Raw genomic sequence first — 26,902 nt, 5'->3', positions numbered from 1 at the left:
TATATATTTCAAGCTAGTGAGGTTTAAAAATACACGTAGAATCTATCGATTAACTACCATAAGTTGGTTGAGTGTTGAGTGTTGGCGGTAAAAAAAGAAGATATAACTTCCTGATCAATTTTCACTTAGGTTGATTCAGTTTTGAATAAGCTTTGCAGAGATGTATTTTTTCAAGAAATATTTAGCTTTAATATTATTCCGACGCCGTCAGTAATGAAATGGGATTAATTTTCTGAAACGTGATTTTATTCGAGATTTGCTTCTGAAGAAGACAACCTTCTGTCCGTAGAGCATGAATGTTAATACTCATCACAAGACAGTATCTTATTGATCTCAATTATGGTACATCTAAACGTGTATAATTTTTATGTTCAATAAAAATGTTGCATCACTGCAGTTGTTATTATCATTCAATAATATTAAAATGACATAAAATATTTATGATGAACAGTCCTAGAATATTTTGATAAGGAACCGTCAGTTGTAAAATGTTATTGTATCTGATAATGAACAGTCGTCATACTTGCTGGTATGTCATTTATTATTGACAGTTTAGGTTTTTCAAAATTTGCATGATTAACAGTCCGAATGTAGACCTTAATTAAATGTTCTGGAATATTAACAAAATGAATAGTCAACCTCATTAACCATATATATGAATGGTTGAACACAACAGTAAGGATAAATAGCGCAATGTGCATATCTTTTTATTTTGGTAGCATATTTTAAGCAAAAAGAAAAGAAACTATAAGTCTGAAACATTCTCTCATAGCCTCCCCATCAGTACATTCAGTGCTTTGATTCTTTTTTTTCACTGGAATGCTGTATGTGTCCTTCATCAAGTCAGACAATTATATCCAAATCCAAAAGATGTGCCTAACATGGGACATTTCTTTTAGGAACTTCCTGCTAAAAATGTTCTTGACAGGAATTTAAAATATTTTTAAACTGTTCATGTATAAAATTTTTATGCATATGCAACATTTATTTTGATTAACATTTTTGAAATGTAATTTTTGACTACAAGATATTTACAACAAAATATAGTGTAAAATTTAATGAAATATACCTGGAAGTTACTTTAACTGTTTTCATGAAGTTTAAACCATTCAAATACAAGTTAAATCAGTACTTTGAAATTTAAAAAAAAATCATAGATTTATGGATTATTGTAAATTTGTTGGATTTGATAAAGCAAGTCAGTAAAAGTTATTGTTTTATTCAGCATTCCAATGTGTCGTCTGCTGAAAATCTCCCTCCCTGAAATATACATCGTCTGCTACAAATCTCTCTCCCTGAAATAAGCACTGCCACGTGCTTCTGTTTACTACTGAAGGTTCATGACCTGTAATGATCACATGGCTCCTCCCAGGGAAATTCAAATTTCAAATTTGACAGCCAGTATTTTTTCCAGAAATACACTTAACAAAGTTATCTTTTGAATAATTTTGGTCAATCTTTATCAAAAATTTCTATGCCTACAAACATGCCAAGTGTTGTTTTAATGTATTTGGTAATTAATCTTAAATCTTTGAAAAAGGGTCACTGAAGTGAAGCATGCATAAAATTAATAAGAAACCTGCCCTAGCGCCATCTGCTGGCTTTTATAGTCCAGTTGGGCTTTTGAGGTTGATCATCCCTGGAAGTTAAAGCAAAATCTGCCATCCGGTTTAAGAGGAGTTGCGTTCACAAGACTTCGTACGGAGGGATGGACGGACGGACAGACGGACGGACAAGTGCAACGCTATATGCTCCCACTTTGTGGGGGCATAAAGATTCCTTCAGCAAAACCTCTTCAATAAACCACACATTACTTTGTGATGCTGCTTGTTTTATATTATTTATTCATTCCTGTAAGAGTATTTTGCTGACAGATTAACAAGAAAGTTTAGTTTAGAAATTTCACCTGTGTAACAAAAGACAACTGATTTCAATATTTCCTCTATCATATCGTCTTCTGACTGTTCAGGGGTCTGCATCATGTGTGGTGACCAATTCAGGAATGAAGCAGGTCGTGACTCCAATGTCTGGTATCCAGGGTGACGGTACACAGCGTTTTCTGGATCCTGTCTGTGTCTCCCTACAAATTTATGAAAACAAATACTTCCAATAAAAACAAAAACCTGTGTGAAATGGAAAATGTAGTCTTTGATCACAGGTTTTCAAAAGAAATAGCATACAATGATTGTTCCAATACAGTAAAGACTGTCTTAGTAGCGACTCCCTGTCTAGCACGTACAACGATCATGATTTAGTCACCCGATACCATATTTGCGCCGTGAAAAGCGACTTTTGCAAGAGGAGCAGGGCTTGAGCTAGGGGCCGACTTGAGCAAAGAAGTCGCCTTCGGATCAGCAACTTCGCCTAAAACAAACTTTAAACAGATTTTGAAGTCGCCTGATTATTTTTCAATGATCTGTCATACTTATTTACACCGCTAGGTCTTTAACAATTTGTTTACCTCTCAATTACAACCAATTACTGTTAATCCGCTAGTTAAGAAAGCGTGTCAACATCAACAAAGTCTAATACACGCTGCAAGGCAAGAGTTCACAATGTATATCTTTATGTATTCATGCGTTTGAAGAATCAGAACGCGCATTGTATCTACAGCAGTTTGCATTGACCAATCGGCGACACACTAATACACTATGGCTGTTTGTTGACAATTACACAAAATGGCGACAGATCCAATCAATTTTCGCTGATTGAGTTATTAAAGACACCTGCATATACATAATTGCTGCGGTGTTTTGGCGAGTAAAGATAAAACAATGCCAAACGTCTTAAAGGTGTGGTTATGTTCGAAACCTCGATTGTTAAATTTTTTTTCGGAGCACTTATCTGTATAAATTATGTGAAGATTTATATCTAATGTTTTATTAATACATTGAACTATGTAAAGTAAACAGGCTGATTATACAAATAAAATGTCTCTAACATCTCATTAGTAAAATTAAAATGGTGTAAATTATGTAATGGTGTAGTTTATAATCTAAACGAATTATTATGACATGCAATTTTAATACTGTCCTGTTTTTTATGAACGATATTTGGTATGTTTAATATCAATAAAAGATATAATTAAACCCTAAGTATGGTACTATCCTGCTTTTCAACAAAATACTGGTATGATATGTTCATATATCTGAATTATGTAGAGAATATCCACAGTGACTCAACCTTTTTTCTTTTCTCCCATTGAAGGTCACTGTAAACAGTTTTTACTGTATAAATATAAAATGGCCCCCACAGAATATGAGAATAAATGGCAAAATTCCTTACATCAATACTTTTTTCAAATGTGGTTATGAGAACAATAACACATGTTTGACTGTACGTGTCTAACAATATAAGGTAACAAATCACTATTAGTGTAAAAACTTTGAATTAAGTAGACATTGTTACTAAATATTTGCCTAAGAATTAAGTAGACTTTGTATACATTTGCACTTTGTATACATTTGCCTAAGAATTAAGTAGACTTTGTAACTATATATTGGCCTAAGAATTAGGTACACTTTATAACTATATATTGGCCTAAGAATAAGTAGACGTTGTATATATTTGCCTAAAAAATTAAGAAGACTTTGTTTATGCTTGCATAATAACTAAGAAGACTTTGTATATATTTACCTAAGAATAAATGTGTTGTTTTCCTTCACAGATTATGCAAAGCATGTCATATATAATAGTAGACAATTTTATTTTTTTTAAATTCAACTATAAATCTGACAAAAGAGTACTTATATTTTACCATCTTATTTTCCTGAAAACAGTAAACTCCAAATGTATTGGTCCCATCAACACTGCCAATATCATATATCAAAATTCTTGACTTATAAAGATCTAATTGGTAAAGGACAATATTAAGTGTTACTTTAGTGTTAACTCATCCACAAGCATGTAGTAATTTAGAACCATCAAAATGCAATAAGATCCATGCTTAGGCCTAGGAACAGTTCAACATCTCAACAAGTAATTATCATAGTATTGCAAGCAAGTCCCCTACCGGTGAGAACCCCAGCAACATTCTGATGGGCCATTGGCCATCCACGTTAACCAGTGAATGAATGACATAAATGAACTTAAATCTTTTGAGTTCTAAGTTTGTCTATATCATAGTAATGTGTTAAGTTTCCCTGTCTAGTAAGGAAATAATGTTTATACAACAGATAATCAAAAGATCCAATTTCTCAGGATGAATATGCATAACTTATGTTTCAACTTTTCTCTATTTTAAGTAAATTTGTTGGAAAAATCTTTAAAAGTGATCTCAGGTCGAAACAGTTTTTATGAACAGAAAGACAGACTGAAGGAGTTATTTTTTCCAACATCTCTGTTACCAAAATAATTATAACATATTTTAATACAAAATTCTTAAAGAGGAGATAACTCTTGAAATAACTATGCTAGATTTATGAACATTGATGTGAGTTTTACTTTAAGTTTAAAGATACCATTTATAGTCACAAAGAAGATAAGTAAAAAATAACAATTTTCAAATATAGCATTTACTATAATGTAAAGTAAGTAACAAAGATGAAAATTAAAAACAAAAATATAATGTAGGTGTTGATAATGAATGTTTATTTTGAATTTGAAGAAAATCCATGAAGAGATAAGAAAGTTAAAGAATGAATAAGAAAAATTCAAAGTTAAAGGAGGCGATAATTCTAGAAATATGGATTCTAGATTTATAAACCTTGTCATATTATTACAATGTGGGATTTTAAAGTAAATCCTATAAGGAATGAAGAAGTTAGATACCAATTTCTCGAAAAAAAAAATCTAATTTCAAGGGGGACATAATTCTAGAAATATTCTTGCTAGAGTATTTAACCTTCTCACAAATGTTGAGTGATAATAAGAAACATATATAAGTTTGAAGTAGATACATTAGGAAATAAAGAAGTTATTTAGAAAAAGACAACATTTTTTTTCATAAAAATTCAAAGTTCAAGGGAGGTAATTCTGATAATTTTTGTGCTAGAGTTGTAAACTTTGTCACATATGTGGTTGATGACCAGAAACTAATATTTAAAGTTTGAAGTAGTAAACACCTTGAGAAATAAAGTTCTTATAGTGAAAAAGCGTAAAAATTCAAATCAGAAATCTTGAAATTCAGTCTATTTGTTGCCATAGCAACCAAAATTTTCAACATAGGAAGAAAAGAAAAAAATGTGCATAATTTCCAGACTGTCATCTACTCATATTTCAAGTTTCATAAAAATATTTTCAGTACTTTTTGAGTTAACACTGGATCCAGTTTATGTGTAAAATTCGCCATATTTTCAGAATTTTCAACATAGGAAGAAAAGAAAAAGACGTGCATTATTATATAAATCTCCATACTGCCATTTATCCATATATCAAGTTTCATAAAAATATTTTCAGTACTTTTTGCTTTATCGCGGGATCCAGTTTTGTGGACGGACGGACTGACAGACAGACGGACGGAGGGTAACCCTAAAAAGGATTTACTCTTACTAAGATAAAAGCTTGCAATTTGATTTCCTTTACTTTACTATGAATTTCAGTTGAAATGATCTTATTTATAACATATTACCATTCCACTGCATTCTTCTATTGAATTCAGGGTCGCTGGATTGTAACCGTCTCTGGAAATATAGTGGAATATGTGTTTGAAAGTGTGATATCTTGGTAACAGTTTTAGTTCATTTTGTCTTGGTCAATGTCAGTTTCAAACATAATCAAGGCAGATTCATAACTGATTAAGCAACAGATGTTTTACTGCTCATTTTAAAAATTAAAATCATTTGTTTTCCTTAACTGATATTGTTGTTGCTTAACTGAGATAATAGAGACAACCGTATCTTTGTGTATATTTGAGTTTATTTATACTCGCCATCAGTTGCCTATATGGGTGAGTCCTAGTATTAGTCATTTTAGATTTTGCAAGATACAAATATAGAAAGATGAGACAATTCCAGATGATTCTCCTGGTTATTTAGCGTGCCAAGTGCTAAAGCACTCTTATTCAAAGTCTCATCTGAAAGATGATTAGTAATTTTAGCTTGCCAGCCAGGGAATCGAACACACAATGTAAAGATAACGTCTAGCGCTCTAACCAATTAAGCTAAGCGGGCTGGCCATTATAATCCTTATAACATTGAACTTGCTAAAAATATTGTACAAGAAATATTTCAGTAAAATTTAATTCTTTAATTTGTCTTAAATTATAAACAAGAGGGCCATGATGGCCCTAGATCGCTCACCTGACCCATCGAACTCATCCGAACAATTACCTAGACAAGCATTCTGACCAAGTTTCATGACAGGCGAGTCAAAAATGTTACCACTAGAGTGTTAACAAGGATTATCCATATTTGAGCAGTATGACCTAGTTTTTTACCCAGGTGACCCATATTTGGACTAGAAATCATCAAAACAAACTTTCAGATCAATTTCCAGGATACTTGGATAAAACAATAAACAAGGTTTATCCATATTTGGGCGGTGTGACCTAGTTTTTCATCCGAGATGACCCATGTTCGAACTTGACCTAGAAATCATCAAAACAAATTTTCAGACCAATTTACAGGATATTTGGATCAAAACAGTAGCCACTACAGTGTTAATAAGGTTTTTTTTATTTAAGCTCCGGTGACCTAGTTTTTCATCCAAGATGACCTATGTTCGTACTCATTCGAGCAATGACCTAGACAAGCATCCTGACCAAGTTTGATGATAATCGAGTCAAAAATGTGACCACTAGAATGTTAACAAGGTTTTTCCATATTTGGGCAGTCTGACCTAGTTTTTGACCCTAGGTGACCCACATTCGAACGTAACCTAGAAATCATCAAAACAAATTTTCAGACCACTTTACAGGATATTTGAATCAAAATAGTAGCCACTAGAGTGTTAACAAGGTTTTTCTATTTTTAGCTCCTGTGACCTAGTTTTTCATCCGAGATGACCTATGTTCAAACTTATCCGAGCTAACACCTAGACAAGCATCCTGACCAAGTTTGATGATGATTGAGTCAAAAATGTGAATGCTTAAGTGTTAACAAGGTTTTTCTATTTTTATCTCCGGTGACCTAGTTTTTCATTCGAGATGACCCATGTTCGAACTCTTTCCAGCTATCACCTTGATTAGCATCCTGACAAAGTTTGATGATGATTGAGGCAAAAAATTGACTGCTAGAGTGTTAACGAACAAGTGTGGACGGACAACTGACATTCAACACCCTGAGCTAGCTCAGGTGAGCTATAAAAATATATTAAATTTGATAATTTAAAAATAATTTGAACAATAATGCGCCAGCTAAATCATCATTTCATTGAAAGTAATGTTATAGTGAAATGAAATTGCATGGAGCCATGATGGCCCTGAGTCACTCACCAGAAACAACTGCTTTTCAGTGTTGGAAATTATCCATTGTCAATATTTTCTAATATTAAATTTGAGCATAGAATATGTTAAAACAATAATTTGAAGAAATACCATGACCTGGGGCATTTCAGCTTTAGCTTAAACGGGGCCAATCAAATTAATATGAGCAAACTTGATAAAAGACTACCTAAGAATGCTATAAAGTTTGGTGATCATCTATCAATTATTTCAGTAGGTAATGACTCTCAAAAGTTTTTCTATTTTTCGCTTTTTTTTCGGATATTATATTGTAAAATTATCCTTTTTCATTCAAGTAATTACCCTTTTTCATTAAAGAAACTACATTTTTAATGGTCTTGTTATTTATTTTTGTTTTGTAATTTGTAGGTCCACTTGATTATTTGTCGTGTTTCTCGTGAACAATCTTCTTGAACAACGTACCGCTGAATCATGTCTGCGTTGTATTTTGTTTTTATACTTTATTTGGCTTTTTTTGGTTGCTGATTTAGGACAAGGATACTGTAGGTATATATAAGGTTTTTATGTTTTGAAGCTCATTAGAGATGTTGGCATATGTGGGAAATAGGCCATAGAGCTAGATATACATGTAGATAATTATATCCGTTATTTCAATTATCGGTAAATGCAGAGACCTTTTAGGCTTTATTGCAGATAGCTCCGTGGTAAATGTGTCAACATGAAAAGGTTTAACATCCCTATTTATATTTTGTAAAGAAATAAGATCTACAGTTTTGAAAATTTGACGTGTACATGTAATACTACACCTCTATCATGTTTTGTATTTTATCTGCACATTTTTTTAAAATATGTCGGTCTCCATGATGATGCTTTGCTCATGACTTCACCGATTTAATTAGGACAACAACACAAATTATAAAGTTTCTTTTTTTAAAGATTTTAAAGAAAATAAGACATTGGTTATCTGTTAATATACATGTAGTTTTTGACCTATACGTTTCCCAACGCATACAAATGTTTATTTTATATGTGTACAATAAAACCAATTTTCATCATCACTGATTAATGTGTCAACAGGAAAAATTATAATGCCTTCATCTTTTACAATTCTCTATAATGATTTACGATAAAATATATCTGTGTTTTATATAGTTTCTCTTCACAATATAAATGTGTACACACTGGTGAAAAACTATACCAACTTCATTTCCTATAAAATAAGATTGAAATTTTTCTGTGTTTAGTGTCCAACTTTATTTGTCATCCAACGGAAATGCTGTATTTTTTAAAAATTCTGTGCGTTAATTTTCATAGAAGAACAAAAGTAGATACTTTATCGAATACCATTCATAGTCGACTTCTATTTTTCATAGTGCTTCATAGAACCACGTTTGTAAAAATAGTCATTTGAATTAATTCGCACATGCGTTTTCGTGGGCCGCTTTTGAATATTAATTAATAACAAGGGTGCCATACGAAAGCTTTAGATGGAGATGGGGGCATTATGGATAAGTGTTATCTAGCAAGCAAGTTTTTATTCATGGCACTGTGTTGTTAAATAAACCTTAAAACAAATCAGTAGGGAAGATATGCAAAGGATGTGTGACCTTGACCTTGGTCGCAGGGACCTGAATTTTATGCACGGCACTCAGCCTCACAATGATGAACATTTGTGCCAAATTATATTGAAATCCCTCTATGAATGTAGAAGTTTTGCTCCAGACAAGCGTTTTTCTATGAGCTCTAACTGTGACCTTCACCTTTGACCTCAAGACTTGGTTCATGTGCAGGGCACTACGTCTCATGGTGGTGAACAATTCTATAAAGTAACATTAAAATTCCTCCATGCATGTAGAAAATATGCTCCGGACAACATCTGGACATTAAATCATCTCCAGTGACCTTGACCTTGCAAATATTAACCTAAATTAAATGTGTCACACCTGTAGTCATGATAGTTACCATTTGTGCTACAATCCATCAATAAATGATGACTAAATGGTCCCTATACACATCTTCAAATTTTTATCTGAACTTTGACCTCTATGTGTAACCTTGACTTTGGTCGCAGGGATCTGAATTTTGCGTGCAACACTCAGCCTCACAATGGTTAACATTTGTGTCAAGTTATATTGAAATCCCCCTATGAATGTAGAAGTTTTGCTCCGGACAAGCGTTTTTCAATGAGCTCTAAGTGTGACCTTGACCTTTGACCTGGAGACCTGGATCATGCATGGAGCAATACATATCATGGTGGTGAACATTTCCATAAAGTATTATAAAAAATCTTCTATACATGTAGGAGATATGCTCCAGACAAAATCTGGATATTTCACCATCTTTAGTGACCTTGACCTTGCATATATTGACCTAAAGTACATGTGTCACAGCCGTAGTCATGATAATGACCATTTGTGTTACAATCCCTCAATAAATGATGATTAAATCGTCCCTATACACATCTTCATATTTTTATCTAAACTTTGACCTCTATGTGTGACCTTGACCTTGGCTGCAGGGACCTGAATTTTGTGCGCGACACTCCGCCTCACAATGGTGAACATTTGTGCCAAGTTATATTGAAATCCCTCTATGCATGTGGAAGTTTTTCTCCGGACAAGCGTTTTTGAATGAGCTCTAAGTGTGACCTTGACCTTTGACCTAGAGACCTGGTTTATGTGCGTGACATGGCTTCTCATAATGGTGAACATTTCTATGAAATTTCATTAAAATCCCTCCATGCGTGTAGGAGATATGCTACGGACAACATCTGGATATTTCATCATCTTTAGTGACCTTGACCTTGTATATATTGACCTAAATTATATGTATCACAGCCATAGTCTTGATAATGACCATTTGTGTTACAATCCCTCAATAAATGATGACTAAATGGTCCATATACACATTTCATATTTTAATCTGAACTTTGACCTCTATGTGTGACCTTGACCTTGGCCTCAAGGACCTGAATCTTGCGCGACACTCCGCCTCACAATGGTGAACATTTGTGCCAAGTAATATATAAATCCCTCTATACATGTGGAAGTTTTGCTCCGGACAAGCATTTTTCAATGAGCTCTAAGTGTGACCTTGACCTTTGACCTAGAGACACTGCTCCTCATAGTGGTGAACATTTCTATGAAGTTTCATTAAAATCCCTCCATACATGTAGGAGATATGCTCCGGACAAAATTGGACGCCGCCCTCCCGCCTGCCCGCCAGGGGCGTTCCCATAATACGTCCCGTTTTTCAAACGAAAAATGACAACCTACATTAAATTTGCATTTATTGATAAAGGATATACATGCAGTTCAGATTTAAATCCATGTCTTTGCGAAAAAGATACTGCACATGTAAAAGTAAAAACCAATACAAAGTCAATTCATAATTTTTGTTAAGAATGTAGGAAATGTTTAAATTAATTTGTACTTAAGAGGAAAGTCTCGTGTGTCTATTCAGGTAGACAATTTTTGGAAAATACGTTTCGTGACCTCGTATTAACACATGACATTATTTTAGTGTATTCATGTATAACTCATATCAGATATTATAGCTACTGAGTATCAATTGTCTAACTCATTAAAAATGTTTGTTGAAAATAAATGTTTCCGTATCGAGCAAATGAAAACTCAGCCATATTATGCCCTCCTCCAACGCAACTTCATGCATTGTGACGTAAATCATGCACATTTATAAGGTCAAATTTAAACCCACCATTCAGGTTATTGTTTAATTAATTGGACTGGTAGTGACGTATGTAGTTTGGTGATCATCCATCAATTAGTTCTGTAGAAATACATGTTTAAAGGTATTTCTATTTTTACCTTTAGCGAACCCTTAAAAGGGACCAATCAAATTAATATGAGCAAACATGATAAAAGACTACCCAAGAATTCTACAAACAAAGTTGCTGATCATCCATCAATTAGTTCTATAGAAATAGACGTTTTAAAGGTATTTCTACTTTTAACTTAATGGCCCCTAAAAAGGGGCCAATTAAAATAATATGTGCAAACTGTTCTGTAGAAATAGATGTTTAAAGGTATTTCTATTTTTAGCTTTATCGTACCCTTAAAGGGGATTATCATGTTAATATGAGCAAACATGATAAAAAGACTACCCAAGAATTCTACAAACAAAGTTGCTGATCATCCATCAATTAGTTCTATAGAAATAGACGTTTTAAAGGTATTTCTACTTTTAACTTAATGGCCCCTAAAAAGGGGCCAATTAAAATAATATGTGCAAACTGTTCTGTAGAAATAGATGTTTAAAGGTATTTCTATTTTTAGCTTTATCGGACCCTTAAAGGGGATTATCATGTTAATATGAGCAAACATGATAAAAAGACTACCCAAGAATTCTACAGACAAAGTTTGGTGATCATCCATCAATTAGTTCTATAGAAATAGACGTTTAAAGGTATTTCTACTTTAAACTTAATGGCCCCTAAAAGGGGCCAATTAAAATAATATGAGCAAACTTTATAAAATACTACCTAAAGATGCTACACACAAAGTTTGGTGATCATCTATCCATTAGTTCTGTAGAAATAAATGTAAAAAAGTATTTCTATTTTTAGCTTTAGCAGCCCCAATCAAATTAATATGAGCATACTTGATAAAAGACTACCTAAGAATGCTACAGACAAAGTTTGGTGATCATCCATCAATTAGTTCTGTAGAAATAGACATTTAAAGGTATTTCTATTTTTAGCTTTAGAGATCCCTAAAAGGGGCCAATCAAATTAATATTAGCAAACTTAATAAAAGACAAAGTTTGGTGATCATCCATCAATTAGTTCTGAAGTAGAAGATGTTTAAAGGTTTTTCTATTTTTAGCGCTGTTGACCCCTTAAAGGGGCCATTTAAAATGACATTCAAAATTCAAATTCAAGTGTGACTGTCTCGAGAAGCTACAGTAAATCTGCCCAGCAGTTTCAGAGGAGAAGACGATTGTTGACACACGACTACACATGACCAACGCTGGAGCATCCCCCTTTGATACTAATAGCTCACCCTGAACCTTCGGTTCTGGTGAGCTAATAACTAAACAAGTTACCATCTCACTGTATTCGCTTATTTAATTAAAGCATGTCAAAATAAAAGTGTAGTGGTTCACCGACATTTACTTACATGTATCTCACAATAAAAGAAACATTTCACAAAAGCTGATATTATGTGATATACTAGTATCACGCAGGTATATTTGAAGTGTCTTAGTAACCTCAGAAAATTATGTTTCACTGATCAATGTTTTAGAATATTTCCATACTTAAAATCATGAGAAAGGGGACATCAATTCCTTCATACTAACCCTTATAGCAGCTAACTGGCTCGCTCCCAGATACTCTAGTAAATACGGGCAGTCACCGGAATGTTTCAAATGCTCGTTTAACGGGTTATCTTCCTCACAGAAGTCTTTCAGGCCGATTCCACATTGAAAACATCTTACAAGATCTCCTTCATCTAAAATTATAGTATTGTTGTCATTATGAATTATTTGCTACATAAATAAATTCAGAAATAAATAAATTTGCATTGATTCAAGAAAGCACAAAACACAATCATATCAAATCATTCTTTCAAGTCCTTATTTGAAAGACCAAGTTCAGATGTTAGTCATCTGCACAGGTGTCTTGTTAACAAAGGGTTGAGTGTATTATATATTAGAGGTGCGTGGTTTCCCCAGTTACGGTAAACCAATCTGAGACTTGGGGTAATTCGGCGATAAAAACCGTTTTTAGCTCAAAATTTAAAAGCAATTACAGATTGAAAAATTTTTAAAATTAAAATATTTTTTTTTTATATATTAAATTTTTTAAATTAACCCTTTTTTGTAAACATTTTCGCCGTTTTTCCTTTTTTTCCCGATTTTTAAAAACAAAAATTAAAATGCTTTTAATTCAGTTTAAAGAGAATTGTGGGTTGCTTGATCATGTGGAAGAAAAAGAAGTAGACTTTATTTTTACTTGCCCCAAATTTATTTGATAGGGGAAACTTTTAAAATGTAAAGGTAATAGTTTAAGAAAATTTATATTCCCCAGGGGTTCCGTGCATAAAATTAGGGTGTTACTATTTTAAGTATTTACATAAATAGCGACCAACCAGGCTAGGGTGATTAAAAACAATGTTTGTTCAGCTAATGAATATAATAATTAAGCAGTTTACAAGGTCAGTGGTCTTCCATGTGATAATTTTAATTTGCTTTTGGGGTACATGTTTGTTTTGGTTTCCGCCACAATTAAATACTTAGCCCCTGCAATAAAAAATTTCCAATAGCAGCTGGGACTACTTATATTTGTCATTGGCTAACATGCATGACTGTGACCTATTATTTCATAATCAATAAGCGACAAAAACATTTTATTTTTCCATTTTAACTGCAATTTATATATAACAGTTGTTTAATGTTGAAAAAGACCAATATGAATTAAAAACAAGAACGTGTTTGTTAAACACAAATGCCCCCGGCTCTGATTCTTGTCAGTAGCAATATTTAAAAAAATTTTTTTACCCATACCCTCAGTTATGGACAGAAACATTGCCAAAAAATTGTAAACACAAGTTATATAGCTTGACAGAGTCATGGCATTTTGTAATTGTGAAATATATAAGTTGCCAAGTCATTGCTATGACTTGTGAAGTGATAAATATTCAACTTTATCAAATATATAAATGTAAGAAATCTAAAGTTGGCACCCTTGACCTTGACCCACTGACACCTATAGAATATCATGCAAGTTATCATCCTACCAAATATGAAATACACCTGTCAATAAATAAAGGCTGTATGGGCAAAAATGTTAAAATCTATTTTGAGCATTTATGACCTTGATCAAACTGACCCCTAACTCCATCCAAAGGAAGAATACCATGCATGTTATCTTCCAACCAAATATGAAATATATCTGTCAATAAATAAAGGCCGTATTAGCAAAAAGTGTAAAAATCTATTTTTAGCACTGGTGACCTTGACCCAACTGACCACTAACTCCATCAAATTTTATGTTCCTATCAATTATAAATGACATCTGTCTCTAGAAAATGGTTAATAAACCTGTAAAAATCTATTTTTAACATTGGTGACATTGACCTTGACCCAAATGACCCCTTACTATACCAAAAGGAGGAGGACCTCCCTTGGCATGTTTGTATTAAACATGAAAGACATCAACCAAACAAGAACCGGTTGAACTGGGTGATGCTCCCTGAGAAGGTTCTGGACACAGGAAAGTATAAAAACAAGAGGGCCATGATGGCCCTGGATCGCTCACCTGACACAACCGCATCCAAGCAATGTCTTAAACAAGCATCATGGTCAAGTTTGATGACAACTGAGTCAAACATGTGACCTCTAGTGTGTTATAAAGATTTTTCCATATTTGGGCAATGTGACCTAATTTTTGACCGGACACGACCCATATTCAAACTTGACCTAGAAATCATCAAAACAACCTTCCTGACCAATTTCCAGGAAATTTGGATCAAAACTGCAGCCACTAGAGTGTTAAAAAGATTTTTCTATTTTTAGCTCCTGTGACCTAGTTTTTGACCGGACATGACCAATCTTAGCGCTTGACCCAGAAATCATCAAAATAACCTTCCTGACAAATTTCCAGAATATTTGAATCAAAACTGCAGCCACTAGAGTGTAAACAAGCTTTGTCTATTTTTAGCTCCTGTGACCGAGTTTTTGACCTAAGATGACCCATCTTCGAACTTACCCAGAAATCATCAAAACAACCTTCCTGACAAATTTCCAGACTATTTGACTCAATACTGCAGCCACTAGAGTGTTTACAAGCTTTTTCTATTTTAAACTCCTGTGACCTAGTTTTTGACCGGAGATAACCCATCTTTGAACTTGACCTAGAAATCATCAAAACAACCTTCTTGACAAATTTCCAAAATATTTAGATGAAAACTGCAGCCACTAGAGTTTAAACAAGCTTTTTCTATTTTTAGCTCCTGTGACCTAGTTTTTGACCTCAGATGACCCATCTTCGAACTTGACCTAGAAATCATCAAAACAACCTTCCTGACAAATTTCCAGAATATTTAGATGAAAACTGCAGCCACTAGAGTGTTAACAAGCTTTTTCTATTTTTAGCTCCTGTGACCTAGTTTTTGACCTGAGATGACCCATCTTCGAACTTGACCTAGAAATTATTAAAACAACCTTCCTGACAAATTTCCAGAATGTTTGGAAGAAAACTGCAGCCTCTAGAGTGTTAACAAGATTTTTCTATTTTTAGTTCCTGTGACCTAGTTTTTGACCCGAGATGACCCATCTTCAAACTTGACCTAGAAATCATCAAAACAACTTTCCTGACAAATTTCCAGAATATTTGGATGATAACTGCAGCCACTACAGTGTTAACAAGCTTTTTCTATTTTTAGCTCCTGTGACCTAGATTTAGACCGGAGATGACCCATCTTCGAACTTGACCTAGAAATCATCAAAACAACCTTCCTGACAAATTCCCAGAATATTTGGATGAAAACTGCAGCCACTAGAGTGTTAACAAGATTTTTCCATTTTTAGCTCCTGTGACCTAGTTTTTGACCGGAGATGACCCATCTTCAAACTTGACCTAGAATCATCAAAACAACTTTCCTGACAAATTTCCAGAATATTTGGATGATAACTGCAGCCACTAGAGTGTTAACAAGCTTTTTCTATTTTTAGCTCCTGTGACCTAGTTTTTGACCGGAGATGACCCATCTTCGAACTTGACCTAGATATCATCAAAACAACCTTCCTGACAAATTTCTAGAATATTTGGATGAAAACTGCAGCCACTAGAGTGTTAACAAGCTTTTTCTATTTTTTTAGCTCCTGTGACCTAGTTTTTGACCCGAGATGACCTATCTTCGAACTTTGACCTAGATATTATTTAAAAACAACCTTCCTGACAAATTTTCCAGAATATTTGGAAGAAAACTGCAGCCTCTAGAGTGTTAACAAGCTTTTTCTATTTTTAGCTCCTGTGACCTAGTTTTTGACCCGAGATAACCCATCTTCGAACTCGATCTGTATTTCATTGAGACAAACATTCTGACAAAGTTTGATAATGATCCAATCAAAACTGTGACTGCTAGACTGTTAACAACCCAATTGTTGACGACGAACGACGCACAACGACGGACGCCGGACATAGCCCCATCACTATACCTTACCATGACCACTTCGTGGTCAGGTGAGCTAAAAATGAACAAAGGGCAGAAAACTCCAAAATTAGGCAAAGTGGAGTTATGTTTTTTTTGCACTGCACTTCTATTCAATGAGATCTATCAATCTATAAAGTTTCCTGATGATATCAGAGTTATGTCACGGGTAAAATTCAAAGTGTAAAAATGAACAAAGGGCAATAACTCCAAAATTAGACAAGGCTTTGTTTAGGTTCTTTAAGCATTGCAGTTCTATCCAATTATTATCTAGCTACCTATAAAAGTTTCATTTTGATATCTCTAAGTAGTTTTTAAAGTTATGTCACGGACAAAAGTCAAAAAGTAAAAATAAAAACAAAGGGCAAATTACTTCAAAATAAGGCAAGGCAGAGTAATGATTCTTAAGCACTGCACTTCCACCCTATGAGACCTATCTATCTACAAAGTTTCATGTTGAATATCTTCTTATAATTTTAGAGTAATGTCCCGGACAAAGTTCAAAGTGTCAAAATGAACAAAGGGCAATAACTCCAAAAGTAGGCAAGATAGTGTTACAGTTCTTGTGTACTGCAAACTTACTCAATGAGATCTATCTACCTACAAAGTTTCATGTTGATATCTTTTATACATTTAGAGTTATGTCCCGGACAAAGTTCAAAGTGTCAAAATAAACACAGGGGGATAATTAAAAAATTAGGCAAGGCAGAGTTAAGGTTCTTGTTCACTGCACACCTACTCAATGAGATCTATCTACCTACAAAGTTTCATGTTGATACTTATTATAGTTTTAGAGTAATGTCCTGGACAAAGTTCAAAGTGTAAAATAAACAAAGGGGGATAATTCAAAAATTAGACAAGACAGAGTTACGGTTCTTGTTCACTGCACACCTACTCAATGAGATCTATCTACCTACAAAGTTTCATGTTGATACCTCTTATGGTTTTAGAGTTATGTCCCAGACAAATTTCAAAGTGTAAAATAAACAAAGGGGGATAATTCAAAAATTAGACAATGCAGAGTTACGGTTCTTGTGCACTGCACACCTACTCAATGAGCTCTATCTACCTACAAAGTTTCATGTTGATACCTCTTATACTTTTAGAGTTATGTCCCGGACAAAGTTCAAAGTGTAACAAGAAGCGCCACAATGCGACGAAAACCAGGTTTTCAACGACCAAGTTTTGATGTGACAGCAATCAATAGGTCAAAGTGCACTGAAGTTATTGAGAAGAAGTTGAAAATTCTATTGTAAGCAATTGACCTTGAACTTGCTCCCAGATATTTAAGTGGCAATCCAAAGCTGCCAGTCAGCAAGTTTGGTGTCAAAAGGTCAAAGCAAACTCAAGTTATGACATGAAAACTAAATCTGCCTCTTGATATAAGCTATCCATTCACCAAGTTAAATTTGTTTGGTGTCAATAGGCCAAAGCAAACTCAAGTTATTGAGCAGAAACTGAATTTCTACTTTTAGTAACAGTGACCTTGACCTTGATAACAGACACCTGGGTAGCAATCCCAAGCTGCCTCTTGATATATGCTATCCATGCATCAAGTTAGGTGTCATTAGGCCAAAGCAAACTCAAGTTATTGAGCGGAAACTGAATTTCTATTTTTAGTAACAATGACCTTGACCTTGATCACAGACACCTGGATAGCAAACCTAAGCTGCCTCTTGATATAAGCTATTCATACACCAAGTTTGGTGTCAATAGGCCAAAGGAAACTCAAGTTATTGAGAAGAAACTGAATTTCTATTTTTAGTTACAGTCACCTTGATCACAGACACCTGGGTAGCAATTCCAAGCTGCCTCTTGATCAAGTTTGGTGTCAATAAGCAATAGCAAACTCAAGTTAGTGTGCTGAAACTGAATTTCTTTTTTTAGTAACAGTGACCTTGACCTTGATCAGAGACACCTGGGTAGCAATCCCAATCTGCCATTTGATATTAGCTATCCATACACCAAATTTGGTGTCAATAGGCAAAAGCAAACTCAACTTATTGAGTGGAAACTGAATTTCTATTTTTAGTAACAGTGACCTTGACCTTGATCACAGACACCTGGGTAGCAATCCCAAGCTACCTCTTGATATAAGCTATACATTCACCAAGCTTGGTGTCGATAGGCCAAAGCAAACTCAAGTTATTGTGCGGAAACTGAATTTCTTTTTTCAGTAACAGTGACCTAGACCTTGATCACAGACACCTGGGTAGCAATCCCAAGCTGCCTCTTGATATAGGCTACCTACACACCAAGTTTGGTGCCAATAGGCCAAAGCAAACTTAAGTTATTGAGCAGAAACCAAAAGTTGAAGCCGCCGCCCGCCTGCCCATTTTTAGTAACAGTGACCTTGACCTTGATCACAGACACCTGGGTAGCAATCCCAAGCTGCCTCTTAATATAAGCTATCCGTAAACCAAGTTTGGTGTCAATAAGCCAAAGCAAACACAAGTTATTTAGCGGAAACTGTATTTCTATTTTTAGTAACAGTGACCTTGATATAAGCTATCCATACACCAAGTTTGGTGTCAATAGGCCAAAGGAAACTCAAGTTATTGAGAAGAAACTGAATTTTTATTTTTAGTAACAGCGACCTTGACCTTGATCACAGACACCTGGGTAGCAATCCCAAGCTGCTTCTTGATATAAGCTATCCATACACCAAGTTTAGTGTCAATAGGTCAAAGCAAACTTAATTTATTGAGCAGAAACTGAATTTCTATTTTTAGTAACAGTGACCTTGATCACAGATACCTCGGTAGCAATCCCAAGCTGCCTCTTGATAGCAACCCCAGACCATTTATTAAAGTAATATATATATAATAGTATGCAACTATGTTAACATTAAAGATCTAAGTGAGACCATTACAGAACAGTTTGAATTTTCAATTTATCTCTACTAATAAAAAAGTTATGATCTTTTAAAGTCATAAAGTTTTGTCGACTTTTTAGAATTTTTACTCTGATTTGTTTATATAGTTCGATTCGCGGAACGCGGAACTCGATTTTGAGTTTTACTTAGTTTTTTTTTTTCATAATTTTTTCAAAAATTTAGATATCTGCATGAAACTTGGTCATCTTTTGTATTTTTTCCTGCTCTTTTCATTTTTGAAGTCTATTTTTTGGTGTCTTTTCATCCTGACCTTAAAACACCTTATTTTCACACACACAAAATCCAACATTTTTTTTCAAAATTTATTCAAATGGTAAAACCCGTATTTCATCATGATTTTCTTTTTAAGAATATGCTACAAGATAATAAAATAAAATAAATTAAATTAAATACATTATAACAGTTATAAATAACAATAAACAATTCACAGTTGGCTAAGATGGCAGCAGTTTTCAATCTCTCATCTTGAAATATTTTAAGAACTATTGACTAATTGATTGTTTCATTTTCAAAATAAACAAGTCCATGTGAACAAAATATACAAGTCCAGTCAAAACATCACAGTTTTCTTGATTTTGTAGTAGTCATAACAAATGTTACCAAGACATAATGTTTATTTCAATTTCAGTTAAAAAAACTGATCCTTAAAACCTAAATACTTTATTTCAAGGTCACGGTGTTCCTTAAATCAAAGTGCTGCAGCACTGAATGCGATGGACATGCAACTGGAGAGACATTAAGGCTTTTTTTAGAAAAAAAACAACAAAAACAAAACACAAAATATATAACAGAGAAAATTTGTTCCATACAAGTTCGAATTTGTAGAGCAATATATTTTGTGTCCCAAACTGATATAATTCAGACTTTCAAGCATTTAAATACAGAATGAAATTTATGCCTAAAAACTCTGGTCAAACTTGTAAATCAGTGTCCTTATCGATTTATTCCAAGAAATGATATGTAAATAGAAGAAAAAACTGTCAACGAAATATTTCTAAAATAAAACCATGCAAATAAACTTCAAGCATAATACATTATACATGTGAGAATGCTATTTAGAATTGCTTCGTGTTATCATAGTGGGCATATAGACAATAAAATATAAGTCATTTGTATTTTTATTTCTCTTGGATATGTCTCATTAAAAATATTTATGGTTAAAATCATCAGCAATTAATAGTGTATTTTTTATATTTTTTTTATTAACAAGAGGCAAGAGCACATCGTTTTTATTTTAATTTAAATGTCACTTAAGCACTACAGTGGTTAGTTGTCCTTTTTAATTTCACACTAAATTCCATTTTCAACTTGTTTGCTTCTTACAATTGTATAGAATTTCTAAAAGTATTGCATGTAATCCGCTGGTTTATTACATCTCTAATCGCCTGTCCAAAAATCAGCACAGGTGAAGAAGAATCTATTTTTAGAATAGCCATGGTTAACTCATATCGTGACCTAGAAAAATATGTAAACAAACCACAATAATCGGAAGTAGAACTGATATTATAACTTCCTTCAATAAAGATTACCATGAAAGACTACATGGTTGTAAAGTCGTGAAAAACTCTCTTGTTACATGCATTTTCAAAAATAGATATTTATACTAACCATTGTACTGTATCTAATTTATTAATAACTGCTGCATATTCAGCTAAACCCGCGGTATGAGTCACGAAAATAGTTCTTCTTTTATTAATGCGCAAGTTATTCTAGAGTCACGAACTTACTCAGAGCTTACACCTTTATTATAGTATAATTTGCTGTCCTACTTTTTCGACAGCGGTAAATCGTTTCGGCAGTAATTTGCATATTGCGCAATAATACTACGGGACTACAACGTTTTTATCATTCATATACGTTCACATTTTAACTTGGATAACTTAATTTGAAACTGAAAAGGCTAAATATGGAAGATATTTAGATATCCCGACAAAATATGGGAGTTTTAAAGGATCAAATTCATGTACTATTTCTTGGGCTGTTAATCGGTTGAGAACACCTTGCGCGATTGTAGCCGACGAAATCCCATGTGTAGATAACTTAGCTCTGAACGCACCTGAGGGTGCGTCCGTCGCAAAAACCACTGTCTTCCCGAATTTCTGGCTTCTGGGACTAATCCGCAACACAAAATGAATGTCCTGTTGACTTCCGGGGTGTCCTTTCTAGCTGGCCAAGTAAACACTCCAGCCATGCGACATGGGGCCATGAAGTTAACGGTGGCTACATCCTTCTCAACCTTTTCTACACAACCAGGATACCAGGCATCCTGGTATGCGATAGCTACATAATCGCCAAGACGGAAATCAAATTGGTCAACCGTAGTAGTAGGAACATCAGGTTGTGGTGTACACACAACTTTGCGTCGTTTTGGTTTAGGTTTTTGGGTCATCGATTCGAACAGCTCTCGTCGTACCGAAGTCTCCTCAGCTGTGTGAATTTCCCTGAGGTTCCTTCCACCTTTGCGAGCAGCTTTCAATAAATCATTTTTTTCACTTTCATGTTTTTTTTCAAGTCATTTGAACAACTGGCGTCTATTTCTTTTTATCAGTTGTACACTTGAATGATGGAGGAAGGATGCATTTGGGCGTCTTCGTTGTGAACTGTCTAAGTCACCAAAATGGTGTTCACATCCTAAATTTGTAACATGGGCATATTGTGTTCTTTGGAGGTCAGATTTTGATAGGGTTTCTGCATAACGGCCACCTTCAAGAAAGTCTGCTGTTTTTCTACAGTTCTTTTCATTGAACCACATAGTATGGATGTCAGCCTGTTTGACAGTTCATTTTGTCTTTCTTCCACACACTTTTGATATTTGTCAACATGAGGAACATAGGCATTAGGCAACCATTCCTTTTCGATCATTGTAATTGGTTCTTTTTCACATTCGTCTAAGAAAACCCACAAACTGTTGATATAAGGAAACAACTCCAAATATTTTACTGAGCCAGAGGTAACTAACCACCAGTATGGTCCTGTAACCTTCACATACATAGCTGTTCATGCTGAAAGCATTGTTTGGACAATTGGTGATTGAAGGTCTGCTTCAACTGCTTTGATTTTTTTGTTTGGACAAGGGACATTTTTGATGACCTCTAAAAAGTCACTGAGATGGAGGAGAATCTCTGCTGAGGTTTGGAAAAGTCCATTGAATCTATTGTCTCGGTAGTTTCCAATCAAAGACCGAAGACCCTTGTTTGCACAGAATGACTCCCATTTATCGCGCAAACCCAGATGATCACCTGCGGGACCAAATATGCCGGAAGTAGTATATGCTACCCTTTCTGCAACAGTTTGTTTCTTGGACCAGTTTTTGAAAATATGGTAGCTGATCTCTGCCAATTGGTTCATCACTAATTGTTTTTTTCTTCTTTTTTCAGGTCATCACATAATACCGATGAAAGCCAAGTAGGACATGGGCCATGCAGTGGAATTGCAAAACTGTAGTTTTTTGTGCCCTCATTTGAACATGTTTCAAGTTCTTGGTCTCGCCATTCATTCAAAAATTTGTCAGCACATTTTTTCATTAGCTGCGCAGTCGCTCATTGTGAATGCAAGCTTTTCAAGTGATTCTCTTATAAAGTCTGTACTTTCATTTTCGCTGCTTTTTTCCGATTTTGGAGTGGAATCAGAATGACATTTGGCTAGCTCGGTTAAATGAGTCTTTGTGACAAGGTTGATTTTTTCAGCAGTTTCTGATACAACTCGTTTGAATCCAAGGCTAACAATTTCACCATTGTCTAATGTTATAGAAGTGTCTAATATTTTCTTTTTTTGTCTTGAAGTACCATCTCGACTGATGCCAAAGCTTTCTGAAGTGTGTAGTCTCTGTCATCACGATTATAGTCTTTTGTCAGGTTGTCATTAGTTTCATTTCTTTTTTCATCACCTTCTCTCATTTTCTTAAGTGTAGTCCTGTAATAACTATTTAGTTTTTGGGCATTTATTTTCTTCTTTTGTTCTTCATACAATATTTGGTTTTCTGCTTTTATTTTCTCATGTAAGATTTTCAAGTCTTCAAGTTCTGCACGCAACTCTGAATTAGCACTTTTTAACAGCTCACCTTCATTCTTGCTTTTGAGTAATGCATGCTTGGTTTCACGCAATTGTTTTCGTGTTTTTGCGGCGCACTCATCACGTTTAGTTACATTGCGTACAGAAAAGTGACCTTTGATACTCTGTAGACGTTCCACATTTTGCTTTTCAGATTCAGTTAGTTTTGTGAGCTTTTCAAGTGTGTTTTGTTTCACCAATATTCTGTACTGCAGATTGTTTTCTTTTTTGGCATCCTCATTTTGACATGTTTTCATTTTTGCTGGCAATTTCTGTTTGATAGGGGACGATTTCTGTTTGATAGGGGACGTGGGACTGGGAAAAGTTTCATTTGCTGGTGACATCTGTATAGGTGACTTGGGACAGGTCTCATTCATCACAGAATCTGATTCTGAGTCATTGGCTTTGGGAAAGTTGGCATCAATTTGTGTTGTTTTAGACTTGTTATTTACAGTCAGTGTTAACAAATCACTGTGGAAGTCTTGAATTGTCTTATATTTTGGCACTTTTGTCTTTTTCTCAAACTTTTTCTGGGTTTCCAATATTCTGTTAATACGAGTCTTTAGGGTATTTGCATTCTGCATCTTAAGGTTAGGTTGTAGTAAAACTACATATTCAATCAGTCTGGACTGAGTCAATCTCTGTTTTTGTATGTATTTAGACAACTCTATCACCACGCCTACACTAAGAGTTCCATTTTGGATGCTGGTGATTGTTTTTGTGTCTAGGTCTTTCACAGATAGGTTGATGGCTCGACAAAAGGGGCCAAGGTATGACCCTTCTGAATCTTCTTGGGAAGTCTTGGAATCCATATCATTTCCCTGAAATAAATGAAATCATATTCAAATATTTTACCATTACATTTTCAGTTTATAAAGCTATAAATCTACTACCTTAATTTTCATATGAAAGAAATATCTTCACTTCAGGGCAAATAGTGCTTGCATTATTTTAATGTTTTATTATATTGTTTATTTGAAAAAAACATTCATTTTATATCTTACTTAATGTGTTTATTTATATCTTTGTTGTCTAGGTCATCAGTAGCTGATTTGGATATTAACAAGAGCTGTCCGTAAGACAGCGCGCTCGACTTTTTTATTGCTTGCCAATAAAAAAAGTTTTTGCAGTAAAAGGCAATACAAGAATCTCTGTATTTTTAAAGTGAACTAGTTGTTTGATACCCTTGAATATTACAGCAATGTTTATATGACATAATTTATGGTAAAGTGAACAAGTGGATAGGAATGAATTTTTTTAGATTTTTTAAGTTTTTTAGTGCTTGCCTATAATACAAAACATTGACAGTTAAGGGCCATAATTCAAATAAAATCTTTGACAGAATTACCTTCTCCTGGACATGTTTGGGAATCATGATTGTAAACAAGTATTCCAACTTTCAAATTAATATCTCAAACAGTTCAGTCAAAAAGTGGACTGGTACTAAAAACTTAACCAAGATTCTAAGTCGATAAAAGGCCTTAATTTTTAAAACAAATCCTTGACAGAGTTACCTTCTCTTGCGTACAGATGGGGTAATGATGTGAAATAGCATTAAAAGTTTCAAAGCAATATCTCAAAGGGTTAAGGCAATAAGTGGATTTTACCCATATTCAATGTATTTTCTAAGTCAAAAAGGGGCATAATTCTGTCAAAAACCTTGACAGAGTTATGTCCTCTTGTCTGTTGATGAAGGTCGTGATGGTAAACAAGTATGGTCAGTTTCAAAGCAATACCTCCAATGGTTTTGAAATAAAGTGAGGTGGTACAAAAAACTTAACCAAGCTCAATACACTTTCTAAGTCAAAAAAGGGCCATAATTCTGTCAAAAACCTTGACAGAGTTATGTACTCTTGTCTGTAGATGGAGGTTATGATGGTGAACAAGTATGGTAAGTTTCAAAGCCATACTTGTAATACTTCTGAAATAAAGTGGGGTGGTACGAAAAACTTAACCAAGGTGTGACGCCAACGCCGACGCCGACGCCGGGGCGAGTAGGATAGCTCCCCTTTTCATAGAAAAGTCGAGCTAAAAACCCAAAACAACAAATTTCCAGCAGTGTCCTCTATTCAATTATCCTATATACATGTACTGATAAATGACTAAAATGTTCATTCTTTTAAGAAACTCAAGTTTCAAATCCTAATTTAAATATATTCCTACGTTTTTTCTGGTATTAAATTATAAATTTCAAACAGTAAAACCGATTAATAAATGACAATGTTTGTATTATTTTTTTTGTTTACAAAAAAAAATACATGTTCACGTTTCGGGTCAATCTAGGTCAATTTTTAAAACGGGCATATTTTCTTTTAAATACTTTGCAGTATATAAAAACATATTTAGAATGATTAAATATATTGTTTAAAAAGAATAACAACCATTATTTGTACCTAATATCGGTTTTGTAAGGCTATATATGGGATTTGTTCTCGATTGTTTTCGCCTTATCAATATCATCAAAATGGCGGCGACCTTTCACCTCTGATCACGCGCTCAGGTGCGTGACCTTTCAACTTCAAATTAACATGCGACGGGCATTTTCCCACGCATTTTTAAAATTCATACATCAAAAGAATTGTCTAAATTTGAAGTTTTTAAACATATTTGAATCGATGTACATTACCTAATATTGACGTAACAACAAGCGCTTGACTTTGGAGAACGATATCTTCGGAAAAAATGGCGACAGAAAAATGATTCAAAAACGAACCGGAAGAACTATATTTATTTAAATTAGATCACGTGATGATATTTTTACACGACATTATCACATGATCGCATCTATTTATAAACAAGCATATGTTTACAAGACCGCGTCCGAGATACCGACCTCGCAGCGGGAGCGGAAAAGTACATACACATTGAAGTTTAACTGGCGATATTTTTCTTATTTATGAATATATTTTCACGATTCAAAAACCATTTTAAGCAAAATTTTATTTTCTTTAATTATATATAAGTTTCATTAAAATACAAAATTAATAAGTTTATAGGAGATTTGATCAAAGCCAGTGACCCCCTACCAGTCACGCTAATTCTAATCAGATTATCGGTTTATCTGGGGTTTCTACTCTTGATATAAGCTATCAATACACCAAGTTTGGTGTCAATAGGCCAAAGCAAACTCAACTTATTGAGCAGAAACTGAATTTCTATTTTTAGTAACAGTGACCTTGACCTTGATCACAGACACCTGGGTAGCAATCCCAAACTGCCTCTTGATATAAGCTATCCATTCACCAAGTTTGGTGTCAATAGGCCAAAGCAAACTCAAGTTATTGAGCGGAAACTGAATTTCTATTTTCAGTAACAGTGACCTTGACCTTGATCACAGACACCTGGGTAGCAATCCCAAGCTGCCTCTTGATATAGGCTACCTACACACCAAGTTTGGTGCCAATAGGCCAAAGCAAACTTAAGTTATTGAGTGGAAACCAA

The 26,902-nt window shown here is 34.2% G+C and overlaps 2 protein-coding genes across 3 annotated transcripts in view; both read right to left on the bottom strand.

Moving 5' to 3' along the window:
- Nucleotides 1-1,818: 1,818 nt before the first annotated feature.
- Nucleotides 1,819-26,902, bottom strand: part of LOC132727012 (baculoviral IAP repeat-containing protein 3-like) — a 44,031-nt gene continuing 18,947 nt past the window's right edge. Inside the window, exons 3-5 of the mRNA XM_060712424.1 lie at nucleotides 12,662-12,813; nucleotides 5,570-5,621; nucleotides 1,819-2,080 (exon numbers count right to left, since the gene is read on the bottom strand). Coding sequence (XP_060568407.1) covers nucleotides 1,842-2,080; nucleotides 5,570-5,621; nucleotides 12,662-12,813 — 443 coding nt within the window. The 3' untranslated portion in view covers nucleotides 1,819-1,841. The remainder of the gene's footprint in view (nucleotides 2,081-5,569; nucleotides 5,622-12,661; nucleotides 12,814-26,902) is intronic.
- Nucleotides 23,040-26,531, bottom strand: LOC132727011 (putative uncharacterized protein DDB_G0274435). Of its 2 annotated transcripts, none has more exons than XM_060712423.1 (2): nucleotides 26,088-26,531; nucleotides 23,040-24,282 (listed from the first exon to the last, which is right to left on the bottom strand). In XM_060712423.1, exon 2 carries the CDS (start codon nucleotides 24,271-24,273, stop codon nucleotides 23,167-23,169), a length of 1,107 nt encoding a protein of 368 aa, XP_060568406.1. In that variant the 5' UTR covers nucleotides 24,274-24,282; nucleotides 26,088-26,531; the 3' UTR covers nucleotides 23,040-23,166. The 2 variants fall into 2 exon arrangements, with proteins under 2 accessions (XP_060568406.1, XP_060568405.1); XM_060712422.1 differs by lacking the exon at nucleotides 26,088-26,531 and adding an exon at nucleotides 25,855-26,080 and having other exon boundaries at nucleotides 23,042-24,282.

The sequence above is a fragment of the Ruditapes philippinarum genome, unplaced genomic scaffold, assembly GCF_026571515.1.
Source record: "Ruditapes philippinarum isolate M1 unplaced genomic scaffold, ASM2657151v2 ctg1995_1_1_1_1, whole genome shotgun sequence".
Classification (NCBI taxonomy): domain Eukaryota; kingdom Metazoa; phylum Mollusca; class Bivalvia; order Venerida; family Veneridae; genus Ruditapes; species Ruditapes philippinarum.
This window is presented reverse-complemented; position numbering and strand designations above follow the sequence as displayed.